This window comes from Rhincodon typus, chromosome 12 (genome assembly GCF_021869965.1).
Source record: "Rhincodon typus isolate 14 chromosome 12, sRhiTyp1.1, whole genome shotgun sequence".
NCBI classification, from domain to species: Eukaryota; Metazoa; Chordata; class Chondrichthyes; order Orectolobiformes; family Rhincodontidae; genus Rhincodon; species Rhincodon typus.
This window is the reverse complement of record NC_063343.1, coordinates 57,623,507-57,651,393: the sequence shown is the minus strand read 5'-3', so window position 1 is coordinate 57,651,393 and position 27,887 is coordinate 57,623,507. Positions and strand designations below refer to the sequence as shown.

Sequence of the window (27,887 nt, the reverse complement as noted above, 5' to 3'; positions counted from 1 at the left end):
GTGGGTGTGTAGTGCTTACAGGGATGCTGACAGCCCAGAATACAGCTGGGTGCCCAGCTTCAGACAGTTAACCTGCCCCTCTTCAATCACTTTCAGAAACTGAAAACTGACTGCAAAATTCCAGTGTGTCTCCACTAAGTATTGTTAACAAGGCACCAGTCCAGGTGAATTTCCTACCTCCTTGTGGAAGGTGATAACCTTCCTGGCATCGGAACACACCAGCCAAAATGGCAATTTCAGGAATGGGGTGAAGAAGTCAGAAAGCCAACACAACGGTCTGTTTCATAATTTTTAGCCCCCATCCACAGCAATTTTTGACAATAATAGATCCTGAAAATTCATCCTAAAATGTCTTTGCCAATTCTCAACCCATTTGGAAGAATTACTTCAAAATATTTTCTCAACAACAGCATACAGGTATTTATCTGCTTGTATTGCTCGTAGTTTGCTTGATATGGAAGCATCAAATAACCTAGCAGGTTATTTGTAGCACCACTGATTTGTAGCACCACTGATCAGTGCATCCCTATTACAGCAATTTCACATATCACTATCCTTTCCTGTTGATCATTAGTTTTCAATCCATATAATCTGTAATTTTGTACCAAGAGACGTAGGTCTGAATTATCTTGTCATGACGTTGAGCAAATCTGCATTGAGGGACAAAATAGGAGATATGCATGGCTTATACTGTACAAGTTGACACTTGCCATTCCATTCTGATTGCATTTCATGTTTCATGGAACAGGAAAGGTGGCAGATTATGAACTGACACTCAAATATGTTTAAATATGTCCTCCAGACACATTTATCTCAGAGATTGCTGTTTTTAGTAGAGGAGGGGGAGTTCACAAACCATACCATGTTAAGATAGTTGATAGGCTCAATCTGTTTTTTACTGCATATGCCTCTGCCCTGAAGAGATAGATGACCATTAAATTGACGAGCATTGTGTAAGTATTCACTTACATTAGTGTTACTTTATCTTAAACTCTCCTTCGGCATTCATCAGAATGGAAAATAGATAATTATGTAAGTAAGGTATACTGGAGTTTAATTTACAGATTGATTTATTGTCCTGACATCTGCTGAACTTTTGAAGCAGTTTCTAGTATCCAGCAGGAACAGAGGCAATGAGCAATATGACAGCACTGATAAGGCTTTCAAATGGTCACAGAACATTGGCATTTCCAAATCCCTTTTGAGAAAAATTATCCCTTTTATGACTCTTAACATATAAATAGAATACATGCATTCATACTGTCATTGAAAACACTTCTAATCCATCTAACATGCACTAATCCTGTACCAATATACAAACAGTTACAAAATAAAACTATAAAGAAAGATAAGCTTATTTAAATATCATAAAACTGTCAAACAAAGCTAGTATACTTATTTACAGCTGTATAAACAATTCCCTACAGAGTTAAAGCCGTTAGTGAGTCTTGGAACTCCATTAGTATTCACTTGCTGAAACAGATTCTGGCCACTGCTCAGTCTATTTTATTGATACAGTTGCCAATGGGAATTAAATGAGGAGTATGGCTAGAACCTCTAACAAGCGAATTGGGCCCTTGTCCCAAGTCATGAAGGTGGACCTTATAACCTGCTCACCATGGCATCTGTCCACCTTTGTTGCTGCATTGAACAGTGGCAAGGCTGACTCCAGACTACTCTTGACTCTCAGACACCAAATTCCAGGTGAATGGGCCGACTTTCCAAAGTTCACAACATAATGTCGGAAGGTAATAACTTGCACCTTCTGAGTTAAAGTTAAGCCCATAATGCAGAAAACAAAGATTATGCATTGAATGTTGTTATAGGTTATATCCATGCAAAATTCCAGATAGAACAAGACTTTAAAACTGAATGTAGAATCTATTAAGTGCTTTTGATTTATACAAGACAAGTCTGCCCTTCGCTCAACCTATGGTCTGTTACCTTTGGTAGTGATGCTCGGGATCCTGAACTCTGAGTGGTCATGGTAAGCACAGTTGTAATTCCTAGACCAACACGTGCTGGTGCTGCATCCATATTGATCCAGAAGGAGACCCAGGACAGGATAACAATGAGGAGGCTTGGAATATACATCTGGATTAAGTAGTAACCCATCTGTCTTTCCAGGTGGAAACGTGCCTCTATACAAGTAAATTTCCCTGGAGTGGGGCAGAAAAGTCAACATGACATGAATAATATCCGTAATGTCTCTAAACAAAGTCTACATTGTTTCAATGTGTTTCAGAGAAACTGTTTGCATTGGCAGTAAGGTCAATGACCAGAGAATACAGATTAAAGATAACCATCAGAAGAATCAGAGGGGAGATGAACAGAATTTTGTTTTGTTTTTGGCACATCCTTTGTTATGACATAGAATCACATGGAATGGTGGAATCTGATTCAAAGTAACTTTCAAAAGGGAACTATATATGGGTAATTACAAGTGCAAAGACTTGCAAAGCAATATGGAAAGAGAAGGGGAGAAAGACCAGCTCTTTTAAGGAGCTAACAGAGACACAATGATAATGGTCTTTCATGCTGTGTGATTCTATAACTCATCTGGTGTTTCTAAGTGGATTAGGGGTGTGTTCAATGGGAGAATGAATCCTTGTACTGTTTAACATTTTATATGTTTATAAGAGGGACATTATTTTTTCAAATGAGATTTTGAAAGGCTGAAATTTTGTGACCATAATAAAGATTTGTTCAGTTTGAAAGGGCTAATTCTCTGACTTTGTCTATCTGTCACGTATCTCAGGAATCTGAAATTCGCCTTCTTTGAATTTCTGATGATTTGCAATGGCAAAACAAAAAATGCATATTCTGTACACAAATCTTTGACTTACATGCCCCCTAGTCATGCTGTTAAATTGGGAAAAGACCTCTTTAAGACAAGAAGACCAATTGATATCTGTAACTTAGATGGGAACTTGGAGGCTATAATGTTCTTATGCTCCTTTTGGTCTTGTCCATCTGTCTGTAAGAGGAGATGGGATTGAGGTGTGCTACTGTAGAAGCTGTAGTGAGCTTCAACAGTGTACAGAAGTGGAGTGAGTCATTTTTTAAGGTGGTGGATAGACTGCCCAGTAAGTGATTTCCCTGGATAATGTCAAACATGTTTTTTAGTGCTGTTAGATTTGTACTCATCCAGGCACCAGTGAGTACTCCAGCACACATCTGTCAAGCCTTGTAGATGCTGAAAAGCCTTTGGGTAGTCAGAAAGTGCAGAATTTCAAACCTCTGACCTGCTCTATCAATGTCATTATTTGTGTTGCTGGTCCAGTTAAGCTTCTGGTCAATGGTAATGTCTTGAATGTTGATGGTGGAAAGTCAATGCTGGTTGAACATTAACGAGAGGTAATGAGACTCTCTCTTATTGGAAATGGTCATTGGTTGACAGTTACTTGCCACTCATCAGCATATATGTGGCTGTTATTCAGATCAGATCTGCAAGTGAGTACGTATGGGCTAATTATCTGAGCTTTTGTGAATGGAACTGAACATTTGATGTATTATTTACTGTATAGAGATATTGCATTCTCCTCTATGGGTCTAGTTTAGTTAAACAATGGTTTTTTCCATTGCATGTGAACTTAAAGGAAATACATTTCTTTAAAAGAATACACATATGTTTGAAAACAAAATTCAAGAGTTTTGTTAAAAATGTGTACAGATTAAGAGCAACTATTGTAAACATTATATCTCCTGTTCCCCCAAATAGAGCCAGAGAGTCATAGAGATACAGCACTGAAGCAGACGCTTCGATCCAACTCATCCATGCCGACCAGATATCCTGTGTAAATCCAGTCCTGTTTACCAGCATTTGGCCCATATCCCTCTAAACCCTTCCTATTCATATACCCATCCAGATGCTTTTTAGATGTTGTAATCGTACCACCCACCATCACTTCCTCTGACAGCTCATTTCATACATGCACCACCCTCTGTGTGAAAAAGTTGCTCCTTTTAAATCTTTCCCATCTCACCTTAAACCTATGCCCTCTAGTAACCTGAGCAAATAAATTGGAACAGCAAGTGATTTATCACTCAGTTCCAGACAGATAACAGCAATTTTGTTGCCTCCGGGACCTCCTGTGTAAAATTTGGATATTTAGTTAGCAAATTGTAACATGTGGCAAGTGCAAAAATCTTTGAGATGCTAGACCACATCGTATACTCTACTGACAAAGTACTATCCATCAAAGCAAAACAACTTAACAGATACAGAATGCCTTGACTCAAAAATGCTGAATAATGATTAAAGGCAAGTTATCTACATTTTCTTTTATTCACTTTGATTCACAAATCTCTCAATTAAGTTATGTCATAGCACCATTAATGCAATGGAAGACTGCTAAATGGGAAAAGAAAGAACAAGTTGCAACAGAGAATACTATCAACTTTGTAATTGGAAGGTAAAATCTATTGCTCACACTATGCTCAAACATTGAGCCTTGCAGTGTTAAGCACTTATGCACAATTGCTGAGAAGATACTTTTCACCGTGTCACTGATCTGTGTTATGGCACCTTGATAACTATGCTAGTGACAATGTTTCCGGTTATAACACTTGCTGAGAAGGTAATTTTTACCGTCCCACTGATCTGTGTTATGTCATCTTGATCATTGTGTTGGTGACAATGTTTCTGGTTATAATACTGACCTGTATTATAGTGCTTTGTGCAGTCTCTTAAATCTTTTTCCTCTTGGAGAATAAACTGTGGTAAAGTTAATCCTTCAGCTACCTGTACAGCTTTTTCATCCCACTGAAATATCAAATCATTCATGGTGTATCCAACTGAAGGACAGAAGAGGGCAAGAAATTTTGTTATATTTGAGTAAGCAGTGCAAAAATTTAATACTGCAACACTAAGCATTAGCAAATTCTCACAAGATTACAGGAATAACTTACAAATATGTTTAGTTCCCCCATGGGCTACTTTTCATATTTCTGTCAATACTTTTTTGTAAGTCTGGGGGATTTATGATATTTATTGCAGCCAATTATAACAGTGAGAAAACAATTAAGGAAAAATGAGCAGTTTCCCTAAATACTACAAAAAAGTATAATGAGTAGGTGCTAGAATTAGAAATCTCATGCAAATGGAAATGCTCATAAGATTTCTGTCACCTAAAGGTAAGTCACTGAAACACGTTGGCTCTTTCTCGGAGGCAGAACATTGGTTTAGATGGCGGGAAGGTCCACAAAGACCAAAGTTAGGGTAGTCAACATTGTTTGCAAGTGGTGGGATGGGCAATAGATAAGGTGATAAAAAGCAAAATACAGCAGACACTGGTAATCTAAAATAAAAACAGAAAAAGCTCGAAAAACTCAGCAAGTCTGACAGCCTCTATGGACTGTAATGGACCAGACCAGACCCTCTCAAAATATATTAAGAAGGTAGCCTTAGACCTTAATTTTTCTTATTTTAGAGGTAAGTGTAAGGTGCTGCATTCCAGATGCAATTCAATTGGTCAAACTACTAGATTGGAAGCATAACACACTTTATTCATCCACTATAATTAAAATACAACAAAAGAAAGAGTAAAGAAAAGAACTGGCTTAGCTGTAACTGTATTGGAAAAATTAACAGAATAATAGATTAGTTAGCTACTAAATGGTAACTGTTCCAATATAATAACATTCCATAAACACATTCTTGGCAAAAGACAAATTCAGAAAACAGATTATCTCATGTGCAACTCCAGCAGCAGGAAGAGAACTCCCAGCTCTTGCCTTAATCGAGAGAGGGAGAAATAACTTCCACTTCTTCAAGACCCCAACAGCAACTGCTACTAAAACTAAGAAACTAAAAATCCTGGTTCTGTGAAAACCTGACCACAGCCATTCAGGCTGTTTCTATTGTTTCAACTTTAAAGAAAAACCAAAGTCCTCACCAAGCTGTTTCCTTTATTGGCTTTCCAAATAAACAGCTTTGCACCTCAGTTTTAAAACTTCTCTTTATCAAAAAAAAGGACAAAATAACCTCTTAACGTCAAAGTATCATTACAGGAGAGACAAACAGAGTTAACATTTTGAGCCCAATGACTCTTCTTCAGAACTGAAGAGGGCTGTAAAGTGATGGCTTTCATGCTGTTGACAAAGAATTATGAGAAGCAGGTGGACAGATAGTGAAAGTGCCTGGACCGAAAAACAGAGGAATTCCTAATAAATGGTAAAGGAGATATGTTGTTGCAAAATATATGTTAATGATAATTGTGAATAATAGAAAATAGATCAGCTCTGCTGAGAGCAACACTGTGCCATCAAAACGCTGGGTGCTGGGAGGAGGGGGATGGGTATTAAAAATAGAGGACAATGTTCATGTTCTGACTTTGTTGAACTCAATGTTGAGTTCTGAAAGTTGTACAATGGAAAATGAGGTGCTGTTCCTCCAGCTTGTGTTGAGCTTCACTGCAGAAATGTTAGGACAAGAGCAAGATGGGGTATTTAAATGGCAGGCAACTAGAAGGTCAGGATCATTCTTACAGAGAAAACAATGGAGCTCCACAAAGTGATCACCCAGCTCTCTCCAATGAAGATGAAACTGTACTTTGAGCAGTGAATACAGAAGATGAGATTGAAAGAAGTGCAAGAAAATCATTTCTTCACTTGGAGGTGTGTTTGGGTCCTTGGACAGCAGGGAGGGAGGAGATAAAAGGGAAAAATGTTGCAAGACCAAGTGATGAGATTTTTCTCAAAAGGTGACAGAGGAAATTTCCAGCAGCTTTATTTAGGAGTAGTATTTTGGTGACAGCTGTCTCTGCCAATCATCTCTTGATATAAACTGGCCAAAATTAAGTCAAATTAGGTTATTGCAAAGTGATAACCTAGTGGTATTATTGCTAGATTATTAATCTAGGTAATTTTCTGGGGACACACTTTTAATTCCTTTGTGGCAGATGGTGGGAATTGAATTCAACAAAATATCAGGAATTAAGAGTCTAATGATGACCATGAAACTGTTGTCAATTGTCAGGAAAAGCCCACATGGTTCATTAATGTACTTTAAGGAATGAAATCTGTCATCCTGACCTGGCCTACATGTGCGTCCAGGCCCACAGTAATGTAGTTGACTCTTAGTTGGCTTTGGCACAATTAGAAATAGGCAAGAAACTGACCTAGTCATGAATGAATGGTAAAAAGGGATGGGCAATAAGTGTTGGCCTTGTGAGTGACACCCATGGACCATGAACAAATGTATTAAAAAAGGAAGCAAACCCATGTCTACATTTCTGAGAATTTTGGTCTTTTGTGCACAATACTAAAGATTTATTGTAGAGGGTTACCTCTTACTTTGGATTATTAAAGCATTAAATACTAACAGCAGCAAACAAGAAACCCAGAAGGAACAACGGAAAGAAGAGACAATAAAAGAAAATAAGAGATTTAAAACAATGCCAAACAGAGTAATATCAATGGAAATTGCTGTAAATTCAAAGCTGGCATGGGAAGAAACAATATATTTTATAGGTTGAGGAGCCTTTGATTGAGTCTTTCCAATATTTCTTATTTTGATTTCAGATTTCCAGCACCTGCAACATTTTGTATTTGGAAAAGAAAATAAAGTTAGCATGGAGTAGTATGATAACAAATAAAATTAATTATGGCAATTTTTTATAATTGTGGCTGATGGTAATACTGGGCGAGTCAGACCCTAGAGTAAAACCTGGCTTCATAGATCATAAGTTTAAATTGTGAAGTTGGTTACCATGGTGGTTAGGCACTGAGTATATTCACACAAGACTGTCAACATTCTTTAACAAAAGAAAATAAAACACAACATATATATGTGTATAGAAATTTTAATAAAACATGTTTCAACATATTTCCAAGTAATATCCTTTACAGATATTCAGTCCCAGTGAAGTATCACTACTCTCTTAATGCTTTAAATTTATCTGGGGAGCCACTACAGTGCAGAAATTTGAAACAAACTTCTATATTTTGCCTTAGCCATGAAGAAATCCAAGAGAGCCTTCATTTTTTATTCTCGAGGTACGATTTGAGGTTATGCCAAAACATAGCCCAAATAAATCAATTTCACTTTCCAAATTCACATTTAATCAAACGTGTGACTAATTTGGCTCTTTGAAACTGATAAAACAGCTTGTCTAAGTGGTGTAGATATTTTTCAAAGGTTTTCCTGAACACAACCAAATCTTAATTGTGGACAACATTGCTGCATAATCCTTCAATAACCTTATTGTTCATCGTTGAAAAGATGCTGGTGCATTTTTCAATCCAACTGGCATACTTTACATTGATAAAGTCCATCAGGTGTTGCAAAAGCTAAAACTTTCTCTGGCTGCAGGCATAAATGGAACATCAAATATGTAACAAAATATTCCAATCCTCTCATTACCACCTTCCAATTATGGAATCAATATAGACCAGCCTTTAATACTGCACTGACTTTGCAGTAATTGATACACCATCTTTACAATCCATTTCATTTTAGCATAACATTGTGAGTAAGCACCACCTCGCATGATATGGTTCAATAATGTTGCTCATCATTAACTTGATATCTTCACTTATTTGAGCTCTGGGTTGCACCTGTAAGGATGTTGTTTTATGTTTAAAGCATAAACATTGCATTAACATTTTGTGCAGCCAATTGTGTTTGTCTTGACATTTTTACATACGTTGATTTATGTGTCTGCAATAGCTTTCATAAGTCACTTTGATTGTTTTCTGGAAGGTAGTATAACATTCTAGCTAGCTTTAAGGCACTTCCATATTAGCTATTCTAATTACTGGAGGGTCAGCTCTTGAATTTTCAATTTCTAATTCATTCTATAATCATTCTGATACTTGTATTTCACTCCCTTTTTTTTCACCATTGTAGTGCTCTTCTTATTTGCCGTGCCAGTGTGTTTGGTTGCAGACGTTTTGTCAACCTGCTCGGTGACATCGTCAGTGCACCTCCGGTGAAGTGTTGGTGTTCTGTCCCTCTTGTTATTTATATGCCTCAGGTTTGCTGAGGTGGTTCTATCTTTCAGTAGTTTATATATCGGGTCCAGTTCAATGTGTTTGTTGAAGGAGTTCCGGTTGGAGTGCCAGGCCTCCAGGAATTTCCTGGCGTGCCTCTGTTTGGCTTGTGCTATTGTGGATGTGTTGCCCCAGTTGAATTTGTGTCCTTCTTTGTCTGTGTGTATTTGAGAAATCTTCTCAAAATCTTTATAAAAACAACTTTGAAGTGCTCTTCTGTTTTGACTAACTTCCATGCCATTGTATCTCTAACATATTTTTTGACTCGCTCACTGATTTTCCCTCCACTCTGAAGTATTCAGCCCATATTTCACATAACTTAAATTTTTGATTTGATAGAGCCCAGCGAACCTCACCTTAATGGTAGGCAGTTAACAATACTAATGTGTTGTCCCCAAATGCAAAATTCTGACCTTTTTATCTGCTCTAGGTTCTATTGTTTATTGAACACATTTCAAATGCTTTTTGGCAACTCACATACTTTGTTTAGTTTTTCTCAGAAACCTGGCTCATATTTTGAGAATGTTGTATCTCAGTTTTGGTTTATAAATGTTTCTTTAATCAATCCTGCAGACATATTAGAAGCATTATTAATGAAAAATTCTAACAAATAAATTCCTTTATCCCAATCATTATGATATTCTTGACAATAGTCATTTTCCTTAACGTTTGATATCATCTTTCCAATGCTCCTTGAGTTTGTGAATGATAACCTGAACTTGTAAATTGTTTCCTTTCCAAACTATTCATTACATTGAATACTTGAGATGCGAAATGTGAACTTTGATCAGATTATATTTCTTGATTTTTGCTGTAATTTCCCTAAAGGCACTGCCTGAGGATATCTTGTTGACAGATCCATGAATTTTAAAATATGCCGATTCCCACTTGGTTTTAGGTGGGGGTCTTACACAGCTTCTTAACATCCTGCTAAATGGTTCTTTGAATGCTGGTATCAAAATTAAACATGCAGGTTTATTTGTGGGTTGCAGTTTCCCCATTACCTGACATATATATGTCCAGTCAAATGTAGACACAACTTTATTTAATCCTGACCAATAACATGTTTTATAATGTAATGCTGCATTTTCATTATACTTCAGTGACCTGCCATTGAAATTTCATGATTCACTCATAAAATTTCACGACAATACTCAGATAGAAATACTACCTGATGACCAACATTTCAATTCTCATTTGTTGATATTGTGGTGGTCTTCATTTCCTCATTAAGACTATTGTCTTTTATATAATCACATTCAGGGATTCAGTCTAATTCAATTTCTGAGGCAGTTGTTTGAACTCTCTTAACTTAAGATCTGTCTTTTGCACTTCTATTAAAGAAGATAGGCTAAACATCTGTGGCATACCATTTAGCTTCATTCTTCTTATTTAAGTTTTTGAAAATCGTGTCAGATAACTGAATTTCTAAGTCACTTCTGTTATTTATAGACTTCTCCTTTTCCTGTCTATTTTACGGGTCTAAGATCTAGTCAGAACACAGTCATGATATAATCCAAGATATTCCTTGCATGACATCTCAGTTGCTTTTACTTCTACGGGTTGTCCCAGCACCCTCAGTGAGGCCAATATTTTTGTACCAGCTGTAGTAATGAGGTCAACCTGCTGGACCTCACAGATTATTGGGGCTGTTAACCCGGTTCAATCAGGGACCCCTGGCTGACAGATAAAAAGAGGAGTGTCAGAGATTCTGGTATTCTTATAGCTGCCTCTGTAGAGGCAGTACAGAGACTGTTCATGTGGAAATAAACCATGACTTGATAATAGGGTATCAGCCTCTGTGGAGTTATTTTACCAGTCAGTTTATTCCCCTGAGATAAATCAATTCATACTAAAGGAATTTGTTACACAAGTTTAACTTTAAGTTTTCCATTTATACAATCCCCCTCTAAGCCAACTACATAATAGAATCAGATTATAACCTTTACGGGTACTTGTAAGTAAGAGTTTTTCTTTCAGTAATTCCTCAAGAAGACAAATTGCATGTCAGCCAGTATCAATGAATGAATTACTCTAGTGTGTCTTAATACCTTTATTGGCTTTCTTCTTTGATTAGAAGAATAAGGAAATATTTCCCCCTTTGAAATAAATTATTCAGAAGATCCAATGGTCTGATTATCTTGATCAATAATCAATGAACTATTTTCTTGACCGTCTTGAATCATCTATCCCTTCCTAATAGTTCCAAGGCAGCAAACTCCATTTTTACTACTGCAACAGTTGCAATACCCATTTCCTTCCTGATGTACCCTTTTCTATGAATTCCACAGGCATTCCAATTTTTGCAATTTGTCTCCCATCTAACTTTTAGCAACCGAATTTAATATGTCCAGATTTATTACAATGAAAACATTTTAAAATCACTTTTATGTTCCAGCCTTTCTTCTTTATTGTTTTGGTGTAATTCTGTTAGCTCATGAAACTAGTACCTTTTCCATTCTCGGACTATCCTATTCTCCAGTTTCCTTGGTGGTTTCCATAAAACTATTTCCTCCACTGTAACTGTAACTATGTACTGGACATAGATTTCTAGTTAAATTAAATCACTCATTACAATTGAAAAACATTTACTGAACCACTGCGTCTTCTTTCTTCCTTTTTTATGAGGTTTTCTCTAGCTTGGTTACAATCCCAGTTGATGGTAATACTTGACCAGTCAGATCCTAGAATAACTGTAACTTGGTAGATCATAAGCTTATTTTTTAGTTACTGTGGTACTTAGCCACTGTACATATTCACACAAGGCTATCAATGTTCTTTAACAAAATAATACAGGATCATTACACAAAATAACAAAAATCAACCAAACAAATCCATGTATAGAATAAGTTAAAAATGTCTTAATATACTAGCATGACAAAGTTACATTATTTACCCCAGCAATGTCCTTTACAGATACTCAACCTCAGTGAAATTTCACTCCTACCTTAACTTATTGGCTTTCCATTTGACAGACTTTTTCTCAGTATTATGGCCTAGAGACTTCTTGCCTGATTAAAATCTGATTTTGAAGTGAATTCAGATTGATAGTGACCCATGGGCTGTTTTCTGAGTCTATTATAAAATTTCAACTTTGTAAACATTTCATCAGTTCAATTCACCAGGTACCCTGCTAGGCACTTAACTGAAATCACCTGATTTCTTGGAACTTATCTAGTTAGTTCTCTGTTCCAAATGACTTTCTGACTTCTCAGATCTGAAAACAGACATCTATTTTAGCCCTACTTTTAAAAATCAAATTAATAAAATGACAATAAAATATTTTCCCACTTTATCACACAAAGAACAACATGGTAGACAAAGAGAAAAAAAATCAGGAAAGAATTAAATGAAACAACGTCACAACAGGGAGAACGTTGTAACATGCACCTCATCATATTATTTTCATACGAACATATGAGCAACAAACAAAAGCAAGCCTTTCAAGCTTGTTGTGCCATTTAATAAAGTGAGAGGTCACACGATACCAGGTTATAGTCTGACAGGTTTATTTAAAATCACAAGCTTTCACAGCGCTGCTCCTTTGTCAGGTGAAGTGGAGAGAAGAGCCACATCATGGCCATTCAATAAGATCATGACTGATCTGATATTAACCTCAACTGTACTTCTCTACATATTCTGATAGCATTTCCTCCCTTCAGGGTCTCATCCTTGTCTCCTCATTTTATCATATTCCACAAACTTTTGAGATATCTACACACATCTAATGCTGGCCTCTTGAACAAATTTTAAGTGCTGCACCACTGGTAGATGCACCTAAGCAGTGACATATGCTCCAAATACCCCCGTACTATCTTGCTTTCTGCTTTTAGGACATTCCTTAAAACCAAGCTCTTTGACTAAGTTTTGGTCACCTTACTTACTAATCCCTTTTGCGGCTTGATGTCACATTTAATTGCATGATGCGTTTGTGAGATACCTGGCGGTATTTTGTTCAGTTAACGATTCCATATAAATAAAAATGTTGTTTTGCTCTTGTTCATAACAGCTACATCCTGAGACTCAATTAAAAAAATAATAATTTCAATATCAACAGCTAAATCATAAAGAATGTGATCAGTTTTGGTGATTAATACTAAGTTAGTTAATTTTAGCTGAGGCAGCACAAAGAAGGTATAGAGATAGCAAGGTGTAGGGCTGAATGAACACAGCAGGCCAAGCAGCATCAGAGGAGCAGGAAGGCTGACGTTTCGGGCCTAGACCCTTCTTCAGAAATTTCTGATGCTGCTTGGCCTGCTGTGTTCATCCAGCTCTACACCTTGTTATCTCAGATTCTCCAGCATCTGCAGTTCCTACTATCTCTGAAGTTTAACATTTCTGGCTGAGGTAGAAAAAAGTCAACCAGATTTCTTATTCAACCCCAGCTGAGCATGCATGAGAAGGACATTTAGTGAGGTAACGTCGTGCTCAGCTAATATTTCTCCATGGTCAGCAGTGATTGTTTGGCTCATTAGACAATGTGTGCACGGAGTCTCTACGATAATGTGACATTGAAGGAGACAGTGGGTATGAAGAATTAATTTCAATAAGTGACAGCAGAGAACAGAGTGCAACAGAATAGAGAATACAGATAACTGGAAAGTTTGATGGTATCAGAGGTTAACCAGTAATATAATGTGACCAACCATTACTAAAAAAAAAACCACACAGATACTGAGTGTAACACTGACTGTAGTAACAACAGAACCAGAACTGGCAACCAAAAAGATCAATAAAAACTATCAATGAGTAACAAAGTACATGGAATAGATGTAGTGGTGATTTCACTGCACTTGCAATCCAGAACCCCAGGTTAATGCTCTGGTGACATGTATTCAAATCCCACCATGGCAAATAGGGAAATTTGAATTCAATAAAAGATCTGGAATAAAAACTGGCCCAATGGCAACCACTGCTAATTGTCACTAAAAAACCTATCTGTTCACTATTGTCTTTTAGGAAAGGAAATCTGCCATTTTTACCTGATCTGGCCTACCTGTGACTCCAGACCCACAGCAATGCGGTTGATTTAACTGAATACTGGCCTTGTCAGCATTACCTGTACCGGACGAACAATTTTTAAAAAACTCTATGTACTGACAACAAGAGAGCCTAACTACTTAGTGATGACACAGTTAAACCAAAGCATCATTATGGATAAAACCACAGGAGAACAACAAGACTAATACAAAGCAAATAAATGGTGAAAATTTGTGAAGAGCAGGAACATGGTGTAGGTGCAAGTAAAGGTTTATAATTTTATAATTTAACTCCTGATTATGCAGTAAGAAGGCTTTGGATGGAAGATGATTCCTACACTGTCTAGCGCTGGGATAGTTGCATGCTGGAGGAAGGATCCCTAATCTTTGCTGCTTAAAATTGCATTTTCTCAAAAGTTTTTAAGTTGTTCCTGGCCAAAGACATTGCTTTGAGAACAACTGCCCAGGCTCCTTGTCAATTACATCTTTCAGTAACCAATAACTATGACAAAATTGATTATTATGTGCCTGGAAACTTGATCTTAATGTTTAAACAAAAGGGTCGAAGATTGGTAGATGTTGTTGTCCCACTTTAAATTCACATATTATTAAATCTATTTTATGCAGTTGTACCTGCCCTCTACAAACGTAAGTGGGTGCATTTTATAAATATTATTGACTCCATTCAACCCAGATCAAACTGGTCTCGTCCATATTATAAATAAATGATTGAACAATACAGCAATACTATTAATCAATCTTGGGTCACATGCAATAGTACCAAACTGAAATATTTTACATAAGTGATTTAAGTTCAGTCTATAGGCATCGGCAACAGTCATGTGGTGGGCAGTTAGTATCCATTGTGTAAAGTAAATCACCTTTAGGGCATGTTAATTTTTGAATTAATATTAAAATAACCTTATGAATAGAGAATAAAATAAAACAGAATGTTCAGGAGAAACTAAGCTAGTCTGGTAATATCTGTGAAGAGAGAAATGGAGTTAACGTTTCAAGTGCAATGACTATTCATCAGACAAGAGAATAGAAAATGCTTACAGCTTTCAAGTTGCATTATACATGTTTGCACATCCATTGGGAAGTTCTTCAAATCCATGGGACAGGAAAGACTCAGTGTTAACCTGAGAAGAAATAAAGAATTATTTTTACATTGGGTTTAAAGGTCAAATTAAGTGGCCAAAGAACTGATTGGCTGGGATTGACCTTACAATATTTGAAACTAATCGTAACTATCAAATGAACAAAGAATAATAGCATAAGTGAACACAACATTCATCAAATGTTTAATACAAAACAATTGTCTAATCCATTCTGAATACATTGTGCAGATTAGCACTACAATTCACACCATGTTATCTCTACTATTGTTCCTGGTTCATAGTGCAAGGTTATGGTTGAATGTTGAGTTAATAACACTAAGGAATGAAATCTCTCCTGTGTTCCAGGTTATTAATAACAGGAGAGTAATATTACCTGTGCAACTTGATGAAAGCAGCGAATGGTAAATTGATCTATGGTGGGTTACAGCTTGAGCAGATTAATTTGAATGAAGTGGATACAATTTGTGGCATAGTGCTGGTCACCATGATAGTTTCACCTCTCTCTGCACTTATTGTGGTTATCTCAAGCAAGTTACTTTGAACAATCCCTCCCAAGACTAAAGTTATTTACTCCTACATTAGGTAATACATTCATTTCACCTTTTCAATAGTCTAGTCACTCCCTACTAAATTTTTCCTTTTTTTAAACTAATGTTGTGATCATGGTGTCAAATATTATTGCAATTAATCGCCTACTGTAATTAGTCATCTCTCCTTTTTATATTTAATAACAAAGGCAATTGGTACAATTTCTCAGCCTGTTGTTGTTTATTCAATAAATTCCCTATAATCATTGTGATGACTCCACTGTTAGTTGCATCTAATATTGCTTTAGACTGAGATAACAAGGTGTAGAGCTGGATGAACACAGCAAGCCAAGCAGCATCATAGGAGCAGGAAGGCTGAAGTTTCGGGCCTAGATCTCCTTTCTCCAAGAATTTTGATTTTTTTTCCCCTCACACACATATGCACATGCACATTAAGGGCACCACCCACATTAACACTTTCATTTTTATTAATCCATGGAACATAGGCATTGCCGGTGAGGTCAGCTCCAGTTGCTTGTCCTTAATTGCTTTGGAGAATGCAGTGACGAGCCACCTTTTTGGACTAATCTAGTCTGACTGGTGAAGGTACAACATTGGTGAAGGATTGCTAGGACTTTACACTGTGCCATGAAGGAATGGCAGAATATTTCTCACCTTCAAAAGGTGTCTTGAAGGTAATGGTAGTGCCATGCATCTGCTACTCTTGTCCTTTTCGGTAGTGGAGATTGTGGGTTAGGGAGGTGCTATCAAGGAAGCTTTCACCAGTGCAGTCCAATGGCAATGGAAGGAGTGAATGTTTCAAGCGGGTGTGTTGTCCTGAATATTATTGACCCTCTTCAGCTGCACTCCTCCAGGTAAGTAAAGTTTATTCCATAATTCTCAAGACTTGTACCTTATATGAGGTGCTAAAGCTTTAGGGAGTGGAAGGTAAGTACTTAATCCCAGAATGCCCAACTTCTGATCTGCTCTTGCAGTCATATATTGATGCAGTTGGCCTAGTTAAGTTTCTGATCAATGCTGACATCAGGGTGGGAGATTTGACAATGATAATGCTAATGATATCAGGAGGGGATTGTTACATTCAATCTTTCACAATAGACCATTGCCTGTCACTTGTGCGAATGCTACTTTCCACTTAGCAGTCTCAGTCTAAGTATTGTTCAGGACTTGCTGAATGTTGGCAGTATCTGAGGAGCTTCAAGTAGAACAGAATACTTTAAAGTTATCAGTAAAGATATCTATAATGAAACTAGGAACTGAGTGGTCCTGGCAGAACCTCAATTGAGCTTCAGTGAACGGACTATTACTGCACAAGTAATGTTTGATAGCACTGTCAACACCTATCTTCCATAACTTTGCTGACAATTAAGACTAGGCTGATGGGACAATAGTGATTAAGTTGAATATGTCCTGCTTTTGGAGGACAGGACATCCTGCACTACTTTCCAATTCGTAGGTAGACACCATTGTTGTAGCTGTTCTGGAATAGCTTGACAGCATAAGGGCACAGTGGTTAGCACTGCTACCTCACAGTACTAGGGACCTGGGTTCGATTCTAGTCTTGGAGAACTGTCTGTGTGAAGTTTGCACATTCTCCCTGTCTCTGCATGTGTTTCCTCTGGATGCTCTGCTTTCCTCCCACAGTCCAAAGATGTGTAGGCTAGGTGGATTGGCTATGCTTAACTGCCCCGTAATATACAGTATGCAAGAGGAATATTATGGCTACTGCAGGGTTATGGGTACAGAGTGGGGGTTTGGGTCTGGGTGATATGTTCTTTGGAGGGTCAGTGCAGACTCAATGGGCTGAATGGCTTCTACCTGCACTGTACATGTTCTATGACTAGGTCTAGTTCTCCAGTACACATCTTCTGTACAGGCAGGACGTTGAATTCAGAGCCATCAGCTGACGCTTGATATCACGAAAAGTGAACTGAATTAGATGAAGACTGGTCTTTGTGATGGAAAGGGCTCCAATGAATAATTTACTCAGCATTTCCGGCTGAAGATGGTTGTAAACACTTAAGCCTTGTCCTTTGTTTTTACATGTTGTTCTCTGTAATTAATAGGATGGGTGGGCATTCATGGAATCTCCTTCTCCCATTCCTTGTTTAAATTTCTGCAACACTTAATGACTAATTGTGGCACAACTATACAGTTCTGTTATATAAATACTGTGATTACAAGAGCAGATCAGATGCTGGAAATTCTGCAGTGAGTGATTCACCTTTTGACATCCCAACATGTGTCCACCATCTGCAAAGAACAAGGTTGGACTGTGATAGAATATTCTCCAATTACCTGTTTGAGTTCAGCTCTGACAAAACTCAAGAAGCTGAACGCCATCCAGGGCAAAGCAGCCCACTTGATTGGCACACTGTCCATTAGTGTCAATGTTCATTCACTCACATAATTGCAGCAGTGAGTATCTGCTACAAGATGTGTTGCAGCAACTCAGCAAGGCTCCATCAAAAGCACCTTTGGAATCAGCCACCTTTCATACCTAGAAGGACAAGGGTAGCAGATGCATGGAACACCACAACCTGCATCTTCCCCTCCAAGGCACACACCATCCTGACTTTGAGCTTTATCACTGTTCCTTCACTGTCACTGGGTCAAATTTCTGACAACACTGGGACAGTACTTGACCTCCATGGACAGCAGTGGTTCAAGGAGGCAGCCCACCAACCCTTCTCAAAGGCAATTAGAGGTGGTAACAACAACATCTCATAAATGAATGAGAATAAAAGTCCACTGCTTATATGATCACTTAGCTCTGTCCATTACATGATGTTACTGCCATTTAACATGCATGAAGTCCTGTACTGTATGTTTGCAAGGTGGTCATCTCATTCTTAGGTATTCCTGATACTGCTCCAGGCACGTGCTTCCATACTGCTTAATGAACCTGGGTTTGACCCCTGACTAACTGCTATTGCAAAGCAAAGGATATGCTGGCCATGAGGCCACACAAATTACGGTACAATATCATTCTGCAGTTGAAATCTACAGACATTCCTGGATACCTGATTTTGTGCTACGAAATCTGTTCAGAATCTGAAATCTGGCAGTGTCACATACCAGATAGTTGTTCTCATAGTGTTGACAGGGCTTTACCTCAGTGGGCTGTCTAGTGGTCATTGTCATGAACAGTTACATTTGTGACAAATAAACTGGTGAGGACAAAACACTTTTTTTTTCATATTGGTTCTCTCATCATTTGCCCCAGACCCAGTCTGGCAAATATGTACTGTAGGACTCAACCAGTTCATGAAACTACCAATCCATTCTTGGTGACGTACACTGTCGTTCCCCATCTTCAGTGCTTTATCCTACTAGTATTCAATATGGAAATCTACACTTTCATTGACTAAGATGTAGCAATGGTGGGCAATCATTAGGAATTTTCTTTCCCATGATTGACCTGAAACCATAGCCTTAATAGCATTCAGAATCAATATTGAGAAATCCTGGGGTCAACACTTCCTAGTAGTTGAACATAACTTGCCCAGGAATGGTGATGGTCATGAAGAAATTCCACAATATTAAGAAGCCTGGGAAGTTGGCTACAATATGACTCTGTAGCTATGACTATGTTTGGCTGTTTCTTTACTCAACTCTGGAACAGTTCTTCTAATTTTTGAACAAATCTCTAGATGCAGCGTCAACGGAGCTATGTGCTTTTGGCATATTAGAATCTGATATCTATTTCATACTGGGCTGGCTACCCAATTTTATTCTTCTTACATGTTGTAGTAGACGTTTTGTACAATTCACAGGCTTGCTAGGCATATCCAGACAACAGTTAAAAGTTAGTCATACTCTGTAAGACATTCCACCCATGGGTTCCCTTCCCTGAAGGACGTTAGTGAACCAGATGGATTTTTACAACAATGTGTTTATTGCATGGTCACCATTATTGATGCTAGCTTTTAGTTCTAGATTGATTTACTTGATTAATTGAATTTAAATTCCTCAGCTGTCATGGTTGATTTTTTAATTTGTATCTTCTGATCAACAGTCCAAATCGCTGGGTTACCAGCCCACCTTCATACCCACTGTGCTTTCATTCTCTTACCACTAAATATTCAGGAAGAGGTTGGTCCACCTTCATGATGTCTATAAGCAAACTGTGAGATGGAAACTATATGTAATTTTTGACTATTTATTGAAAATATTCAGTCAATTAAATATATTCATCTGTTGCCAATATGACTAATCAAAAACTGGCACGCAATTCAAGGACATTTGATGACAAGCCAACAGACATTATACTTACCCTTATATAGATTATTCATGGAGCAATTTGCTGTATTTAAAAAGATCAAAAAGGATAATCAATTATGCTTCAGCAGTACGGAGTTACAAAGGGAATTGAGCCCTATTTGTATTGGAAAAATGAGGGTATGTTTGTGAGCTGAATGGGTAATATAAGCCTCAGTTAAATAAGGTACACAAGGCAGGGGTCCATGCTGGGGACAGATGCTTAAATATCTGCTCATCCAGTGACTATTTTTAATGTTAGGAGTGATTGAGCAGTAGTATTTATTTTGTCATGTTGGAGTAATCTTAAACTTTAGCTCAGAAAGCTTAAATGGTGTGAACTGCCCTCCTGTAGTGGGTCTTATACTTCTTAGCTTCATTTGCTCAGTGGTCAGATTGAAAACTGATTTAGTATTCCTGAAGCTGTAGATTAAAGCAGATTATTTAATTTGGACTATGAATATATAACCGTAGGATACCATTAACAAACTAAGTCTCCAACAAGTCTCAGGATTAGAAGGAATTTCTCTTTATCATTCCCAAAAAGATACAAATCATTAATGCCTTTTCTTGGACGTTGTGGTGAGGTGGGGGGATCACAAAACTTTGTTTTCTATATGAAAAAGAACTTCTCTAATCCAACTTCTACCTAAGTTTCAATATTTGTATTCAATTTAATATATACCATCAGTAAGTACAACATCATATCAAATTTAACATAGTTCTCCTCTTATTTTTGGAACTTCAAATTGTTTTTGATGTAATTAATGGAAAAGTGATAAGGCTTACTTATGAATCACATCATCAATCTGATTTTTTTTACCCATATTTGCTGGGAACGAACAAATGATGTAATTGCACGGTACATCCTTGTTTGTTTTAAAAAATTTCACTAGTCTGCTGAAGTATTACAAAAGTTTTGAAACTTCAGTTTGAATATTATTAATATGAGGGAAGGGTTCACATGTTACCTGTGCCATGCTAATATCAGAATTTAACTGGTCTATGAGCAAATGTGATTGTACACATAGCGAGTGTGTGCTGCAGAGATTAACTCCTGAAAGCAGCAGTAACAGAAGATAACAATCACAAAATTAAAAGCTCTGTTTAAAAAAAAACATAACTGGGAAAAGTGAAAGTTCAGCTTGTATTGTAACTTGTATTTTGTGCACTGGCCATCACTTCCACTCTGGGACTGGTTCAATTAAAGCAAGAAAGGCAGCATCAACTTCTAGAACAGTTTTGGTTAATGAACATGTCTTTCATCCAAACATGAGTCCAATTTATATCAGTAAAGATTAATGTTATGATAAAAAGCTTCCAATTACTTTTGGCTTAAGAGAAATGCTTTCAAGCGCTTATTCAATATTGTATCAGAACTTATAATCTATGCTGCATTTTACCCCCTGAAATATTGCTTCCTTGTTTCACATATACCTATATCAAGTTCGCCTTTAGTGTGCTATGATGTTTGTAACTAATTTTTCAAAACATATTGTAATTTATATCATTTAATTCTAGATAGATGTCACATATCCTCCACATACTACATTCCCTTTTTCTGGGTCAGTTTGCAGTGCTGAATCATAATATTCTGGGCTCAATTCCCACTTTAAAACTCAAGAACAAAAATTAAGTTTGGCACTCCAATACAATACTGAGTAGGTGTAGTTTTAAAGATAAAATCATGGTCATAGATTCATAGAATATTTTACAAGACAGAAAGAGGTCCTTCAGCTCATTGTGTCTGAGTTGATCACCAAACAACCATCTATTTTAATCTAATTTTACAGCACTTAGTCCATAGTTTTGTATACTACAGTGTTTCAAGTGTTCTTCTAAATAGTCTTGAGGGTTCTTGACTATTCCATCTCTCAAGTTTGTACATCTCAATCAGGACCCATCTCAGCCCTCTCTGTGCTCAGGAGAATAACATCGGCCTGTCTTGTCCCTCTTCATTAGCTGTAATGCTCCAGCCTAGGCAACATTCTGGAGAATCTCTTCTGCACCCTCTCTAGTGCAAACACATCCTCATATAGTGTGGAATCCAGAATGGCACACAGTACTCCTTCTGCGACCTAACTAAGCTTATGTAATGCTCCATCGTAATTTCCTTGTTCTTGTATATTTTTCCCAATCAACCTGCTCAGAGCTGTTGTTACACATCTCTGGAGCAGCTGGTATTTGAACTATGGCTCCTGGCCCAGAAGTAGGGATACTATCACTGCACCAGAACAACCTTCTTTGTTCTTGTATTCAATACCTTGACAAATAAAAACAAGTGCCCTAAATGTCTTCCTAATCTACCTTAACTACCTATCCTGCTGTTTTCAAGGATCTGTAGATATACATATCAAGGCCCTTCTGATTCTATGTACTTCCTATAGTAATACCATTCAATGTATACTCCCTTGTTTTGTTTGTCCTCTTAAAATGCATCACCTCACATTTTTCAGGATAAGTTCTGTTTGGCCCATGGAATGAGCCCATCTATATCATACTGTAGTGTCTGGTTTTCCTGCTCGATCTTTACCACACCACCAAATTTCATGTCATCTGTGAACTAACTGATCTTGTTGCCTATTCCTGTCTAGATCATTAATGTACACAACAAACAGCATAGAACCCAGCACAACCCCGTGATTACCATTCAACACAGTCACAAAATCAGACTTCAACCATCATTCTCTTCTTGACACCAAGCCAGTTTTGGATCCAATTTGCCAAATTGCCCTAAATCCCATGGCTCTTAGCTCCTTAACCAATCTGCCATGCAAGACCTTTGCAAAGGGCTTATGGAAGTCCACACAAACCATATCAACTGCATTACCCTCATCTACACACCTAGTCACCTCCTCAAAAAAAGTCAATCAATTTTGTTAGACGTGATCTCTCCATTACAAAATCATGTTGATTACCCTTCATTAAATTTTGCCTCTCTAAATGGAGATCAATTCTGTCCCTCAGAATTTATTCCAATAGTTTTCTGAACCACAGATGTTAAATTCACTAACCCGTAGGATTTTGGTTTATCCTTACCACCCTTCTTGAATCATGGTATATTAGTTGTCATCCAGTTCTCTGGTGGCCCTCCTGTGGCTGGGGAGGATTGGAAAATTAATGGTAAAGCCCCTACAATCTCCTTCCTTGCCTGTCACAGCAGATACATCTCGTACGAACCTGGTGATTCATCCATGGTCAAGCCAGTTAAAATTGATAATATCCCCTCTTTCTCAAAGCAAATTCATTAAAATATATTACAGCCTCCTTCCCTGATTTCTATGCCTACATCATCCTTCTCTACAGTGAATACAGGTGCAAAGTATTCATTTAAAATCTCAGCTATGTCTTCAGGTTCCATACATAGTTTGCTAGTTTTCCTGGTTGTTCTCTTGCCCCGAATATATTTATAAAATGCCTTTGGATTTTCGTTAATGTAATCCTTCAATGTTTTCTCATGTCTCCTCATCATTCTTCCAATATGTTTTTTAAACAATGCCCTGTACTTGCTGTACTCCTCTCGGGCAGCTGCTGGTTTGAGCCTTCATTATCTACCATAAGCTTTTTATCGTATTTCCTTATCTAATTCTGTACATCCCTTGATATACAGTGTGTTTCGAATTTGTTGGTCCGACCCTTACCCTTTATGGAACATGTTGGCCCTGCACTCTCACTATTACTCTTTTGAATGTCTCTCACTGGTTTTATGTGGATTTTCCCATTGGCCAGATCCTATCTTGCTTAATTAAAATCAGCCTTCCCTCAATTCAGAGCCTTTGTTTCTGGTTCATCATTATCCTTAACCATATTTCCCTTAATCTGACTCAATATATAGTCACTGTCACTGAAATAATCCCTCACTGCCACATTTAGCACTTGCCTGGCTTTCTTCCTGAACATTAGATCCAACCTCTCTTGTAGGACTGTCTTTGTGCTGTCTTAAAAATCTTTCCTAGGCACATGTGAAGAATTCTGTCCTCCATAAGCCTTTCAGACTTTGTCTATCCTGGTTAAGACAGAAGAAGTTGAAATCATGTACCATAGCTATTCTATTATTTTTATATTTGTCTGAGACTTAGCTCCATATCTGTCCATTCATCTAACTGCCTCGAAGTCAATAGTATATCCCCAGCAAAGTGATTACCTCCTTTTCCTTTTTTTCACTTCTCCCCATACAGTCTCATTTGAGGAACCTTCTAAAGTAACATCCACCCTTACTGCAGTAATTGACTTCTTCATCAATATTGCTGCACCACCTCTTTTTTTATATCTCACTCCCTCTCCCTACCTCATCCAACAATTTGATACCCTGGAATATTGAGTTGCCAGCCCTGTCCCTTCCTCCACCATGTTTCTGTAGCAGTAGTGATATCACAATCCCATGTGTTAACTAACACCCTTAATTCATCTACCTTACTTACAAGACTCCTTGTATTAAAATAAATGCCATCCAGCCTTACTACACTTCCTTCTGCCTTAACTTGACTATAGTCACATTGCCTTCCCAACCAACTTGCTGAAATGTTAGACTAAGGCCCTGTCTACCTGTATGACCAGGTGGTTGTGCAAAGATTCTATATGGCAATATTATAAAGGAAAGTAGTGGAACTATTTCTGGTGACTTGGCCAATACTAATTTCTCAATTGACATCACATATAACAGATTATCTGATAATTGTCACATTGCTGCTTGTGTAGATTGTTGGTTGCAAATTGGCTGCTTCATTTCTGACATTTCAAAAATACTTAATTGGTTGAAAAATACATTGAGGTGCCTGTTGATTAAAAAATACACCATGTAAATGCAAATCTTTTTAAATACATCCCTCAACAACCATCAATTTCTTGCTTTGCGTTCAATGCTGTGTTTGTGCTCATTGAAGGAGACTTTGATATTACCCCTCACTAAATAACCTGCACCCTCTCCTCGTCCATATGGCTGCCACTTACCTGATACTGTAGAGGACGTTACCATTTTTAAAAATTCGCAGTAATTTGTTGTCTGTAGTAATTTCGTGAAAATGAGCACCTTTCTCATTAGCAAAGAACAAATCTGGTTTCCAAATCAAATCCAACATAGATGGATCCAGATCTAATGAATCATCAGGAAACTCGCTGTAGGCCAGTCGCGGATCATTCCATTGCTGCCGGAGGAAAATATTTAGCCGATAATCCTGCAAGGAAGTTAGAGAAAAACTGAGTTTATATACTGTGATCTTAGAAAGAAATAGAATAACAATGCAGCATCAATGAGAATAGAAGATTGCTTATAGGCATCGATGATTTTCCCACTTTTTCCTTTGATTTGTACTTCAACTTCCACTCAGTTTATTCTATTTAAAACCGAAAGAGTTGCGGATGCTGCAAATCAGGAACAAAAACAAAGTTGCTGGAAAAGCTCAGCCGGACTGGCAGCATCTGTGAAGGAAAAAACAGAGTTAATGTTTGGGGTCCAGTGACCCTTCCTCAGAACTCAGTTTATTCCATTTGCAAACCAAAATGAGATCAAATCATTATTTAATCTAAAGGGAATCAAATCTTCGGCTATCACCCCAAGACCATAGGATATTTTCAAGGTATTCACTATTAATGCAGGACCAATGCCAAAAGCAGTCACAATTGAAAGAATGGCAGGTATCAAGGAAATGGAAACTAAACATCAGAACTAATTGAAAGAAGGCTGAAATGTATTGGAAGTTTTCATAGCAGAGAAGGTTGAGTTTGTCAGAGATTGATAAAAATATGGACACAGTTTCAAAAGAATATGAAGACGAGGATTGAAAGGCATGTGGACTGGTTAGAAGGAGGGTTTGAAACTGGCACTGAGTTGGCATATGGAGCATTAGTGAACATCAACTACTTAGTTTGATGATGATACAGTGTTGAGGAATGGGATAATCTGATTTACTGTGAATGTAAAAGATATTAAAGGATTTAGAGTAAATGGAAGAATGACATGATGTTAAATGAGGAAGACTTTAAAGGAGAATTCAGGAAGAAATTATTTTACAACATTAATGGGAGGCTACTAACAGTGTAAGAGAACAGTTGTACAGGGAGATCTCCAAGGATGATTCAGTGAAGGAGGGTAACGTTATACACTTTGGAGAATGGACAGGATTAGATTTGAGGCTTAATTCTCTCTGCAGATTGTTCAGCCATATAATACAGCCATTGTCAAATTCCATTTTTGTTTTCTGAACGAGGTCATGGATTCCATTCCTTGACCTGACTGTGGAAAATCATGGGGATCTGGTAAGGAGCATATGAAATGTCATCCTGCTGAATCCATGGATTATGGTGATTAAATATTTATTGACAAAAAGAACACAAGGATTTTAAAATACATAAAATTACATAATGATAGATAAGTCTGTACAATATCAGACTGAGGATGAGTGACTGAAAATGTTATGCAAATATATGTAGAGCAGTCTATGTATGTCTATAGGATACTCTTTCACAGTGGTGGAACTGGTGACACTGTGAAAATGTAATGTGGAAGATCAAGCAGATATAGGTGGGGTTATCCAGAATCCAACTTATTGGTAAAGAAGCAAGCTGAAGACAGCTGTGAGAATTGATGTAAATGCCCCAAACATCATATGGCTTCCAACTAAAGTAAATATGTGAGTTTGGAAAAAGAAAGCAGAAGAATTTTAATTCTAAGCTTTAAACTTTGACTGATGTTCTAGTTTCCAATTAAAAAGTATTAATATCATTCTCTGCCCATTACTTCGTCGGCAAAGGATAATCAACTAATTCTGATGTTTATCTCATCTGCACTGAATACAAAATGTTCTAAATGAGAATTAGTAAACCATAGAATCATGAAAAAGTTATGGCACAGAAAGAGGCCATTCTGATCTTCTTTGCAACTCCAGACTGCTTTTGTAGCTGAACTGCAAGTTTTATGCAACTTTAACTGATGAGCTATTTTTGAAGTCTAATGTACGAGCAATAGTGTAGAACAGAGCACTTTGCTATTGAAGTATGTAGTCATCCTTTAGAAATAAGGATTAGAAATAGCTAACAGTAAAAAAAAACATTAAATTAGCTGGTTTGAAGCACAACAAAGGCAGCAAGACACTGGTTTGTTGAAACACCCAGCAGATTATGGCTGACTCTTGGAGGAAGCAAAGAAAAAGACTTTAGACACATCAAAGACATCCAATAAATGACTTTGTTTCCCATACCTGGTGCCAATCTGATGAGAGCTGGTGCAATATGAGACACCTTAAGATGTATGGACAGATATCAGGGTGAAAGCGACTAAAAATGACAATAACAGTGAGGATAACTGACAGTTTTATTAGCTTGAGTCACTACTTTCTTACTCAGTAATTATATTAGCCTAAAGGATAATTGCCTTACTCTGCAATATGCAGGCCCTATTTAGACTTATGAAGCTTAACTACTTATGGGTATAACACAGATTTATCACACACCGACGTCAATGCCAATCCAGGGAGATAGTGGCTGTCAGAATAAGTTGATGAATTATTTCTGGAAACTCTACTGTTTGTTCACTAACATGAAACAAAGGACAAATAATGAGGATATTGCATAAGTTAAGGTAATAAAAGATGCATGCTGAGCTGAAGCTGAGACAGCCCATTTGCCAACTGTCTCAAAGGAATCTCATTGATTCAGTCTCCGCAGCTAACAAGCTAACATGTGAAACTAAACCTAGCAAGGTATTTCACTTTGCAATTCAGCATCCCATATATCTATATTTATAATGAGGTGTAGGCTTCAATTCTTTCATATTCATCTCCTAAAATGAAAACTATTTTCTTTCCAGACAAAGACCATTCAAGAGGCAATAACCAGCCTTCTACCAGCTGCAATACATTGTCAAACATCAAAGCAACAGGACAATGGAGGTCATTGGAAAAGCATTACAATACCAAGGTGATATAAACATATGTGTGTCCTTTAGTATTCAAAACTTATGTTACTTTAGTCATTGTGTCAACCTGGAT

The 27,887-nt window shown here is 37.4% G+C and overlaps 1 protein-coding gene across 1 annotated transcript in view; it reads right to left on the bottom strand.

Moving 5' to 3' along the window:
• glra1 (glycine receptor, alpha 1) overlaps nt 1-27,887 on the bottom strand; it is a 132,568-nt gene that overhangs the window by 24,186 nt on the left and 80,495 nt on the right. Inside the window, exons 4-7 of the mRNA XM_048603733.1 lie at nt 24,853-25,076; nt 15,033-15,115; nt 4,663-4,797; nt 1,945-2,159 (exon numbers count right to left, since the gene is read on the bottom strand). Of these exons, the coding sequence (XP_048459690.1) occupies nt 1,945-2,159; nt 4,663-4,797; nt 15,033-15,115; nt 24,853-25,076 (657 nt within the window). The remainder of the gene's footprint in view (nt 1-1,944; nt 2,160-4,662; nt 4,798-15,032; nt 15,116-24,852; nt 25,077-27,887) is intronic.